This window comes from Nesoenas mayeri, assembly GCF_963082525.1.
Source record: "Nesoenas mayeri genome assembly, contig: SCAFFOLD_177, whole genome shotgun sequence".
NCBI lineage: Eukaryota > Metazoa > Chordata > Aves > Columbiformes > Columbidae > Nesoenas > Nesoenas mayeri.
In genome coordinates, this window is record NW_027660012.1 from 30010 (window position 1) to 40686 (window position 10677).

The 10677-nt window shown below is 58.2% G+C and overlaps 1 protein-coding gene across 1 annotated transcript; it reads right to left on the reverse strand.

The window, feature by feature from the left end:
- Positions 1-1714: 1714 nt before the first annotated feature.
- LOC308052434 (AP-1 complex subunit sigma-1A-like) lies at positions 1715-9992 on the reverse strand (the record flags this gene model as incomplete). The annotated part of the gene is given in 5 exon segments (XM_080364513.1): positions 1715-1981; positions 1983-1994; positions 4420-4557; positions 7490-7598; positions 9814-9992. Coding segments are annotated over 5 exon segments (474 nt in total). The 3' UTR covers positions 1715-1945.
- Between the last annotated feature and the right edge of the window lie 685 nt (positions 9993-10677).

Consider the following 10677-nt stretch of genomic DNA (forward strand, 5'->3'; position numbering starts at 1 on the left):
CCAGTCTCAGCTCCAGGCTCCCAGTTCCATCCCAGTTCATCCCAGTTCCAAATCCAGTTCCTCCCAGTTCCCTCCCAGTTCCCCCAGTCCCTCCCAGTCCCACCCCAGTCCATCCCAGTTCATCCCAGTCCCTCCCAGTTCCCCCAGTCCCTCCCAGTCCCATCCCAGCCCATCCCAGTTCTCCCAGTTCCAGCTCCAGTTCCTCCCAGTTCATCCCAGTTCATCCCAGTCCATCCCAGTCCCGCCTAGTTCTCCCAGTCCCATCCCAGTCCCTCCCAGTCCCCCTAGTCCCTCCCACTCCCTCCCAGTGCCTCCCAGTCCATCCCAGTCCCTCCCAGTTCCATCCCAGTTCTCCCAGTTCCAGTCCCTCCCAGTTCCCCCAGTCCCAGCTCCAGTTCCCTCCCAGTCCCCCCAGTTCCCTCCCAGTCCCATCCCAGTCCCCCCTAGTCCCATCCCAGCTCTCCCAGTTCCAGCTCCAGTCCCTCCCAGTTCTCCCAGTCCCCTCCCAGTCTCTCCCAGTCTCATCCCAATTCCCCCAGTCCCAGCTCCAGTCCCTCCCAGTTCCCTCCCAGTCTCATTCCAGTTCCCCCAGTCCCAGCTCCAGTCCCTCCCAGTTCACTCCCAGTTCTCCCAGTCCCTTCCAGTCCTATCCCAGTTCTCCCAGTTCCAGCTCCAGTCCTTCCCAGTTCCTCCCAGTCCCTCCCAGTATATCCCACTCCCTCCCAGTGGCCTCCAGTCCATCCCAGTTCCCCCCAGTCCAAGTCCCATCCCAGTCCCTCCCAGTATATCCCAGTCCCTCCCAGTTCCACCTCCAGTCCCTCCCAGTTCCCCTAATTCCAGCTCCAGTCCTTCCCAGCTCCTCCCAGTCCCTCCCAGTTCTCCCAGTTCCAGCTCCAGTCCTTCCCAGTTCTCCCAGTCCCTCCCAGTTCCCCCAGTCCCTCCCAGTATATCCCAGTCCCCTCCCAGTCCCTCCCAGTATATCCCAGTCCAATCCCAGTCCCTCCCAGTCCCTCCCAGTTCCCTCCCAGTCCCATCCCAGTCCCTCCCAGTATATCCCAGTCCCATCCCAGTCCCTCCCAGTCCCCCTCAGTCCCACCCCAGTCCCTCCCAGTCCATCCCAGTCCCTCCCAGTATATCCCAGTCCCCCCCAGTTCCCTCCCAGTTCCCTCCCAGTATATCTCAGTCCCTCTCAGTATATCCCAGTCCCCCCCAGTCCCTCCCAATCCCAACCCAGTTCCTCCCAGTATATCCCAGTCCCTCCCAGTCCCCCCCCCCCACCGGGGGGGGGGGTGGGGGATGTAAATACTCCCCAATCACTAATTTTGCTAACGAATAAAAGCGACTATTTTAGTACGAGTTACCCTCATTATTATTGGGGGGGGGGGCCCCCCAAACCCCCCCCATAAGACCCCAGTGACCCCCCCAGGGGCAAAATACCCCCCCCAGGGGCAATTCCCCCCCCCAAGGGGGTAAATCCCCCCCCAAGGGGTAAATCCCCCCCCCAAAAAGCACCAAGTACAGGCTGAGACTCCACAGGCTTTATTTCAAAATGGGGGGGGGGCACATGGTCCCATAATGGGGGGGGGGGGGCACAAAAATGGGGGGACACCCCCAAAACTCACCCCCCCCCCCCCAAATGCTTCATTTGGGAAGGGGGGGGCACCCACTTTTACACCCCCCCCTCCCCAAAATGGGGGGACAATGATGTCCCAAACTCATGGGGGGGGGGGCACAGGGACACTATGGAGTGCCCCCTCCCCCCCCTCAAAATTGGGGACCCCTCCCCATATATGTATATCTATATATTTACAGTTTGGGGGGGGGGGGGGTGTTGTGCCCCCCCCACGTTGTCTCCAGGGTGCGATTGGTCCTGTGTGGTGGGGGGGGGACCCTTTAAAGTGGGGGTGTCATGGGGTCCCCCCCCCCCAAATTATGAGGGGAGGGGCTACGCCAGCCCCATTTCCTCCAGGACGCTGCGGGGGGGATTCGTCCTCCTGGGGGGGGGGAAAGAGGGGTTGGGGGGGGTACAATGGGGGGACCCCCCCCCCAAATAAAAGGGGGTACAAGGGGGAGACCCCCCCAATAAATGGGGGACACCTGGAGGGGTATAAAGGGACCCCCCCAATAAAAGGGGGGTACAAAGGGGTGACCCCCCCAATAAATGGGGGACACCTGAGGGGGTATAAAGGGACCCCCCCCCAAATAAAAGGGGGGTACAAAGGGGTGACCCCCCCCCAATAAATGGGGGACACCTGGGGGGGTATAAAGGGACCTCAACTCAAATAAAAGGGGGGTAAAAAGGGGAGACGCCCCCAATAAATGGGGGACACCTGGGGGGGTATAAAGGGACCCCCCCCCCCAATAAAAGGGGGGTACAAAGGGGCGACCCCCATAATAAGAGGGGGACCCTTGGAGGGGTATAAAGGGACCCCCCAATAAAAGGGGGGTACAAAGGGGTGACCCCCCCAATAAATGGGGGACACCTGAGGGGGTATAAAGGGACCCCCCCCAAATAAAAGGGGGGTACAAAGGGGTGACCCCCCCCCAATAAATGGGGGACACCTGGGGGGGTATAAAGGGACCTCAACTCAAATAAAAGGGGGGTAAAAAGGGGAGACGCCCCCAATAAATGGGGGACACCTGGGGGGGTATAAAGGGACCCCCCCCCCAATAAAAGGGGGGTACAAAGGGGCGACCCCCATAATAAGAGGGGGACCCTTGGAGGGGTATAAAGGGACCCCCCAATAAAAGGGGGGTACTAAGGGGAGACCCCCCCAATAAATGGGGGACACCTGTGGGGGGTATAAAGGGGACCCCCCCAATAAAATGGGGGTACAAAGGGGAGACCCCCCCCAATAAATGGGAGATACCTGGTGGGGTATAAAGGGACCCCCCCCAAATAAAAGGGGGGTAACAAAGGGGTGACCCCCCCAAAATAGGGGAGGTGGGGGTATAAAGTGGGGACCCCCCCCACCCCCCCAAAATAAGAAGGGGGGGGTCACTTGGGGGGGACATTGGGAGGGGGGGGGTTATTTGGGGGGGTCAGAGTTTCATGGTGGGGGGTACAAGGGCCCCATGGGGGGCTTTGGGGGGGTCCCTGGACACTATGGGGAGGCTATAGGAGGTTTTGGGGACCCCCAGGACCCTATGGGGGTCTATAGGGGACTTTGGGAGACATTTGTCCCCATTGGGGTCATGAGGAGCCCATAGGGGACACCAGGACCTCATGGCTGATCTATAGGGGTAGGAGGGATCTATAGGGGATTTTGGGGGTCCCTGGACTCTATGGGGGGTTATAGGGTGTTCTGGGGACCCCAGGACCCTATGAGGCTAAGGACCCTATTGGGGGGGTCTATAGGGGACTTTGGGAGACATTTGTCCCCATTGGGGTCATGAGGAGCCCATGGGGGACACCAAGACCTCATGGGTGATCTATAGGGGTACGAGGGGTCCATAGGGGATTTTGGGGGTCCCTGGACTCTATGGGGGGTTATAGGGTGTTCTGGGGACCCCAGGACCCTATGGGGGTCTATAGGGGACTTTGGGAGACATTTGTCCCCATTGGGGACATGAGGAGCCCATGGGGGACACCAAGACCTCATGGGTGATCTATAGGGGTACGAGGGGTCCATAGGGGATTTTGGGGGTCCCTGGACTCTATGGGGGGTTATAGGGTGTTCTGGGGACCCCAGGACCCTATGGGGGTCTATAGGGGACTTTGGGAGACATTTGTCCCCATTGGGGATATGAGGAGACCATGGGGGACACCAGGACCTCATGGGTGATCTATAGGGGTACGAGGGGTCCATAGGGGATTTTGGGGGTCCCTGGACCCTATGGGGGGTTATAGGGTGTTCTTGGGACCCCAGGACCCTATGGGGGGTCTATAGGGGACTTTGGGAGATGTTTGCCCCCATTGGGGTCATGAGGAGCCCATGGGGGACACCAGGACCTCATGGGTGATCTATAGGGTTACGAGGAGTCCATAGGGGATTTTGGGGGTCCCTGGACCCTATGGGGGGTTATAGGGTGTTCTTGGGACCCCAGGACCCTATGGGGGGTCTATAGGGGACTTTGGGAGACATTTGTCCCCATTGGGGACATGAGGAGCCCATGGGGGACACCAGGAACTCATGGGTGATCTATAGGGGTACGAGGGGTCCATAGGGGATTTTGGGGGTCCCTGGACTCTATGGGGGGTTATAGGGTGTTCTGGGGACCCCAGGACCCTATGGGGCTAAGGACCCTATGGGGAGGTCTATAGAGGACTTTGGGAGATCTTTGTCCCCATTGGGGTCATGAGGAGCCCATGGGAGACACCAGGACCTCATGGGTGATCTATAGGGGTACGAGGGCTCCATAGGGGGTTTTGGGGGGTGGGTTTGAGACATCCTATGGAGTCTATAGGGGGTCCCTCACCTCCTGCAGCAGGTCCGCCTGCTCGATGGCCTTGAGGACGCTCTTTTTGGAGGTGTCCTGGATCTCGCCCCCCATGACGAACTCGTCCAGGATGAAATAGGCCTTCTCGAAGTTGAAGATGATGTCCAGCTCGCATACCTGCCCAACATATAGAATCCTGACATTATTCGGGCGGGGAAAAGACCTCCAAGATCATCCAGTCCAACCTCATACTCATAGGATGGAGTTGGGGTGTCCCCATGGCCATTGGATGGAGTTGAGGGTCCTCAAGACCATGGGATGGACCTGGTGGTGGCCTTGAGGGTCCTCATGACCATGGGATGGACATGAGGGTCCTCAAGACCATGGGATGGACCTGGTGGTGGCCTTGAGGGTCCTCATGACTATGGGATAGAGTTGGGGTGTCCCCATGGCCATTGGATGGACCTGGTGGTGGCCTTGAGGGTCCCCATGGCCATGAGATGGAGCTGAGGGTCCTCAAGACCATGGGATGGACCTGCTGGTGGCCTTGAGGGTCCTCATGACCATGGGATGGACATGAGGGTCCTCATGACCATGGGATGGACCTGGTGGTGGCCTTGAGGGTCCTCATGACCATGGGATGGAGTTGGGGTGTCCCCATGGCCATTGGATGGAGTTGAGGGTCCTCAAGACCATGGGATGGACCTGGTGGTGGCCTTGAGGGTCCTCATGACCAAGGGATGGACCTGGTGGTGGCCGCATGACCATGGGATGGACCTGGTGGTGGCCTTGAGGGTCCTCATGACCATGGGATGGAGGTGGAGTAGCTCCATGACCATGGGATGGACCTGGTGGTGGGCTCATGGCCGTTGGATGGAGCTGAGGGTCCTCAAGACCATGGGATGGACCTCGTGGTGGCCTTGAGGGTCCTCATGACCATGGAATGGAGGTGAAGTGGCTCCATGACCATGGGATGGACATGGTGGTGGCCCTGGGGTGTTCCTGGTGGCCCTTGGATGCTCCTAATGGCCATTGGGTGGCCCTATGATGTCCCCATTGACCCTATGGTGTCCCCTCACCCTCGTGTCACCCCCAGGATGTCCCCAAGCCCCTGGGGACACACTCACACTACCCAAGTACTCATCGAGCAGCTCAACATAGTGGTGGCCATTGGGTGGATCTGATGGCCATTGGATGTTCCTAATGGCCATTGGGTGGCCCTACGATGTCCCCATTGACCCTATGGTGTCCCCTCACCCCCGTGTCACCCCCAGGATGTCTCCAAGCCCCTTGGGGACACACTCACACTACCCAAGTACTCGTCGAGCAGCTCAACATAGTGGTGAACATTGGATGCTCCTGATGGCCACTGGATGCTCCTGATGGCCACTGGATGCTCCTGGTGGCCACTGGATGCTCCTGATGGCCATTGGGTGGTCCTGGGATGTCCCCATTGACCCTATGGTGTCCCCTCACCCTCGTGTCACCCCCAGGATGTCCCCAAGCCCCTGGGGACACACTCACACTACCCAACTACTCATCGAGCAGCTCAACATAATGGTGGCCATTGGGTACTCCTGATGGCCATTGGATGCTCCTGGTGGCCACTGGATGCTCCTGGTGGCCATTAGCTGGCCCTGGGATGTCCCCATTGACCCTATGGTGTCCCCTCACCGTCATGTCACCCCCAGGATGTCCCCAAGCCCTTGGGGACACACTCACACTACCCAAGTACTCATCGAGAAGCTCAACATAGTGGTGGCCATTGGGTCCTCCTGATGGCCACTGGATGCTCCTGGTGGCCATTGGATGCTCCTGATGGCCATTGGGTGGCCCTACGATGTCCCCCATTGACCCTGTGATGACCCCACGGTGTCCTCTGACCCCCAGGATGTCCCCAAGCCCTTGGGGACACACTCACACTACCCAAGTACCCATCGAGCAGCTCAACATAGTGGTGACGATTGGATGCTCCTGATGGCCATCGGATGCTCCTGGTGGCCATTGGATGCTCCTAATGGCCATTGGGTGTCCCTACGATGTCCCCATTGACCCTATGGTGTCCCCTGACCCCCGTGTCACCCCCAGGATGTCCCCAAGCCCCTGGGGACACACTCACGCTGCCCAAGTACTCATCGAGCAGCTCAATATAGTGGTGGCCATTGGGTGCTCCTGATGGCCATTGGATGCTCCTGGTGGCCATTGGATGCTCCTAATGGCCATTGGGTGGCCCTACGATGTCCCCATTGACCCTATGGTGTCCCCTCACCCCCGTGTCACCCCCAGGGTGTCCCCAAGCCCCTGGGAACACACTCACGCTACCCAAGTACTCATCGAGCAGCTCAACATAGTGGTGACCATTGGATGCTCTTGGTGGCCACTGAGTGCTCCTAATGGCCATTGGATGCTCCTGGTGGCCACTGGATGCTCCTAATGGCCATTGGGTGGCCCTACGATGTCCCCATTGACCCTATGGTGTCCCCTCACCCCCGTGTCACCCCCAGGATGTCCCCAAGCCCTTGGGGACACACTCACATTACCCAAGTACTCATCGAGCAGCTCAACATAGTGGTGGCCATTGGGTGGATGTGATGGCCATCGGATGCTCCTGGTGGCCATTGGATGCTCCTGATGGACATTGGGTGGCCCTAGGATGTCCCCATTGACCCTGTGATGACCTCACGGTGTCCTCTGACCCCCAGGATGTCCCCAAGCCCCTGGGGACACACTCAGGCTGCCCAAGTACTCATCGAGCAGCTCAACATAGTGGTGGCCATTGGATGCTCCTGATGGCCATTGGATGCTCCTGGTGGCCATTGGATGCTCCTAATGGCCATTGGGTGTCCCTACGATGTCCCCATTGACCCTATGGTGTCCCCTCACCCCCGTGTCACCCCCAGGATGTCCCCAAGCCCCTGGGGACACACTCACGCTGCCCAAGTACTCATCGAGCAGCTCAACATAGTGGTGACCATTGGATGCTCCTGATGGCCATTGGATGCTCCTAATGGCCACTGGGTGGTCCTACGATGTCCCCATTGACCCTATGGTGTCTCCTCACCCCGATGTCACCCCCAGGATGTCCCCAAGCCCCTGGGGACACACTCACGCTGCCGAAATACTTGTCGAGGAGCTCGACGTAGCGGTGGATCAGCTCCAGCGTGATGAGCTCGTTGTCCTGGCCCTCGATGGCGCAGCAGAAGTACAGGCTGGCGTACCTGGGGGACACGGTGACAAAGGGACACTTGGGGACACCCCAAAACCCACCCCAGATGTAGAACTTGGGGGGGGACAGTGACACTTGGGGACATTCCAAAAAGACACCCCAAAAGGAGGACCTGAGGGAGGTGACAATGACAAAGTGACACTTGGGGACACCCCAAAACCCAACCTAGATATTGAACTTGGGGGGTGACAGTGACACTTGGGGACACCCCAAGGGGTTTTGGGGTTCCCAAGCCCCTATTGGGGGGGGTCTATAAGGACCCATAGGGGTTCTGGGGGGTCCCAGGACCCTATTGGGGAGTATATAAGGACCCATAGGGGAGTTTGGGGGAGCCTATAGAGACCCATAGGGGGTTTTAGGGGTCACAGGGGGGTCTATAGGGGCCCACAGAGGGTTTTGAGGGGTCCCAAGCAACTATGGGGGGGGTCTATAGGGGTTTTTGAGGGGTCCCAAGCAGCTATGGGGGGTCTATAGGGGTCCCAAGTAACTACTAGGGGGTCAATAGCGGTCAATGAGGGGTTTTTAGGGGTCCCAAGCAACTATGGGGGGGTCAATAGCGGTCAATGGGGGGTTTTTAGGGGTCCCAAGTAACTATTGGGGGGTCAATAGGGGGTTTTTAGGGGTCCCAAGCAACTATGGGGGGGTCAATAGGGGGTTTTTAGGGGTCCCAAGCAACTATGGGGGGGGTCTATAGGGGTCCCAAGTAACTATTGGGGGGTCAATAGCGGTCAATGGGGGGTTTTTAGGGGTCCCAAGCAACTATGGGGGGGTCAATAGGGGGTTTTTAGGGGTCCCAAGCAACTATGGGGGGGTCAATAAGGGTCCCAAGTAACTATTGGGGGGTCAATAGGGGTCAATGGGGGGTTTTTAGGGGTCCCAAGCAACTATGGGGGGGTCAATAGGGGGTTTTTAGGGGTCCCAAGCAACTATGGGGGGGTCAATAAGGGTCCCAAGTAACTATTGGGGGGTCAATAGGGGTCAATGGGGGGTTTTTAGGGGTCCCAAGCAACTATGGGGGGGTCAATAAGGGTCCCAAGTAACTATTGGGGGGTCAATAGGGGTCAATGGGGGGTTTTTAGGGGTCCAAAGCAACTAGGGGGGGATCAATAAGGGTCCCAAGTAACTATGGGGGATCTATAAGGGGTTTTGAGGGGTCCCAAGGAACTATAGGGGGGGTCAATAGGGGTCTATAGGGGGTTTATTAGGGTCCCAAGCAACTATGGGGGGGTCAATAGGAGTCCCAAGTAACTATGTGGGGGTCTATAGGGGTCCCAAGTAACTATTGGGGGGTCAATAGGGGTCAATGGGGGGTTTTTAGGGGTCCCAAGCAACTATGGGGGGGTCAATAGGGGGTTTTTAGGGGTCTCAAGCAACTATGGGGGGGTCAATAAGGGTCCCAAGTAACTATTGGGGGGTCAATAGGGGTCAATGGGGGGTTTTTAGGGGTCCGAAGCAACTATGGGGGGGGGTCAATAGGGGTCCCAAGTAACTATGGGGGATCTATAAGGGGTTTTGAGGGGTCCCAAGGAACTATAGGGGGGGTCAATAGGGGTCAATGGGGGGTTTTTAGGGGTCCCAAGCAACTATGGGGGGGTCAATAAGGGTCCTAAGTAACTATTGGGGGGTCAATAGGGGTCAATGGGGGGTTTTTAGGGGTCCAAAGCAACTATGGGGGGATCAACAAGGGTCCCAAGTAACTAGGGGGGATCTATAAGGGGTTTTGAGGGGTCCCAAGGAACTATAGGGGGAGTCAATAGGGGTCTATAGGGGGTTTTTTAGGGGACCCAAGCAACTATGGGGGGGTCAATAGGAGTCCCAAGCAACTATGGGGGGGTCTATAGGGGTCCCAAGTAACTATTGGGGGGTCAATAGGGGTCAATGGGGGGTTTTTAGGGGTCCCAAGCAACTATGGGGGGGTCAATAGGGGGTTTTTAGGGGTCTCAAGCAACTATTGGGGGGTCAATAGGGGTCTATAAGGGGTTTTTAGGGGTCTGAAGCAACTATGGGGGGGTCAATAGGGGTTTATTTGGGGTCAGTTACCTCCCAGAGACAAACCCAACCCTTAACCCCCCCCATAACACATAATGGTATCACCCTCCTCCCCCATATAACCCCATATAACCCCATTTAACGTGTCTCTGAGGGGTGCGGTGGCCTCGGGGACATCATGGGGACACCTTGGGGTCATTTTTGGGGGGGTCGAGTACCTTTTATAGACGACTTTGAGGTCCCTCCACTCCAAAAAACTGCACATTTTGGGTTTTCGGGCTAAAACCACCTGCATGAGCTCCCGAACCATCTTCTTCTTGTCCTTATCGGGGGTGGCCAGGTACCATTTTTGGAGGCGCAGCTTCCCCTGGCGGCTGAACAGCAGCATGAAGCGCATCTGGGGGGGGACACGGGGGGGGACACGGTCAGTGGGGGGACACACGGGGTCAAGGGGACACGGGGAGGGGGACACGGGTGGCGCTTTTGGGGCTGGAGGTTCCTATAATGCAGAACAGCAGCTGGAAGCACATCTGGGGGGGAATGGGGTAAATGGGGGGATATGGGGGGGACACGGGGTCAATGGGGGGGACACAGGGTCAGTGGGGGGGACAGGGGACATGGGGAGGGGGACACGGGTGGCGCTTTTGGGGCTAGTGGTTCCCATGATGCAGAACAGCAGCTGGAAGCACATCTGGGGGGGAATGGGGTAAATGGGGGGCTATGGGGGGGGACAGGGGGTTAGTGGGGGGGACACAGGGTCAATGGGGGGGGGGGGGACATGGTCAGTGGGGGGACAGGGGACATGGGGAGGGGGACACGGGTGGCACTTTGGGGGCTGGAGGTTGCCATGATGCAGAACAGCAGCTGGAAGCACATCTGGGAGGGAATGGGGTAAATGGGGGGCTATGGGGGGGACACAGGGTCAATGGGGGGGACACAGGGTCAATAGGGGGACAGGGGACACAGGGAGGGGGACACAGGGTCAGTGGGGGGACACACGGGGTCAAGGGGACACGGGGAGGGGGACACGGGTGGCACTTTTGGGGCTGGAGGTTGCCATGATGCAGAACAGCAGCTGGAAG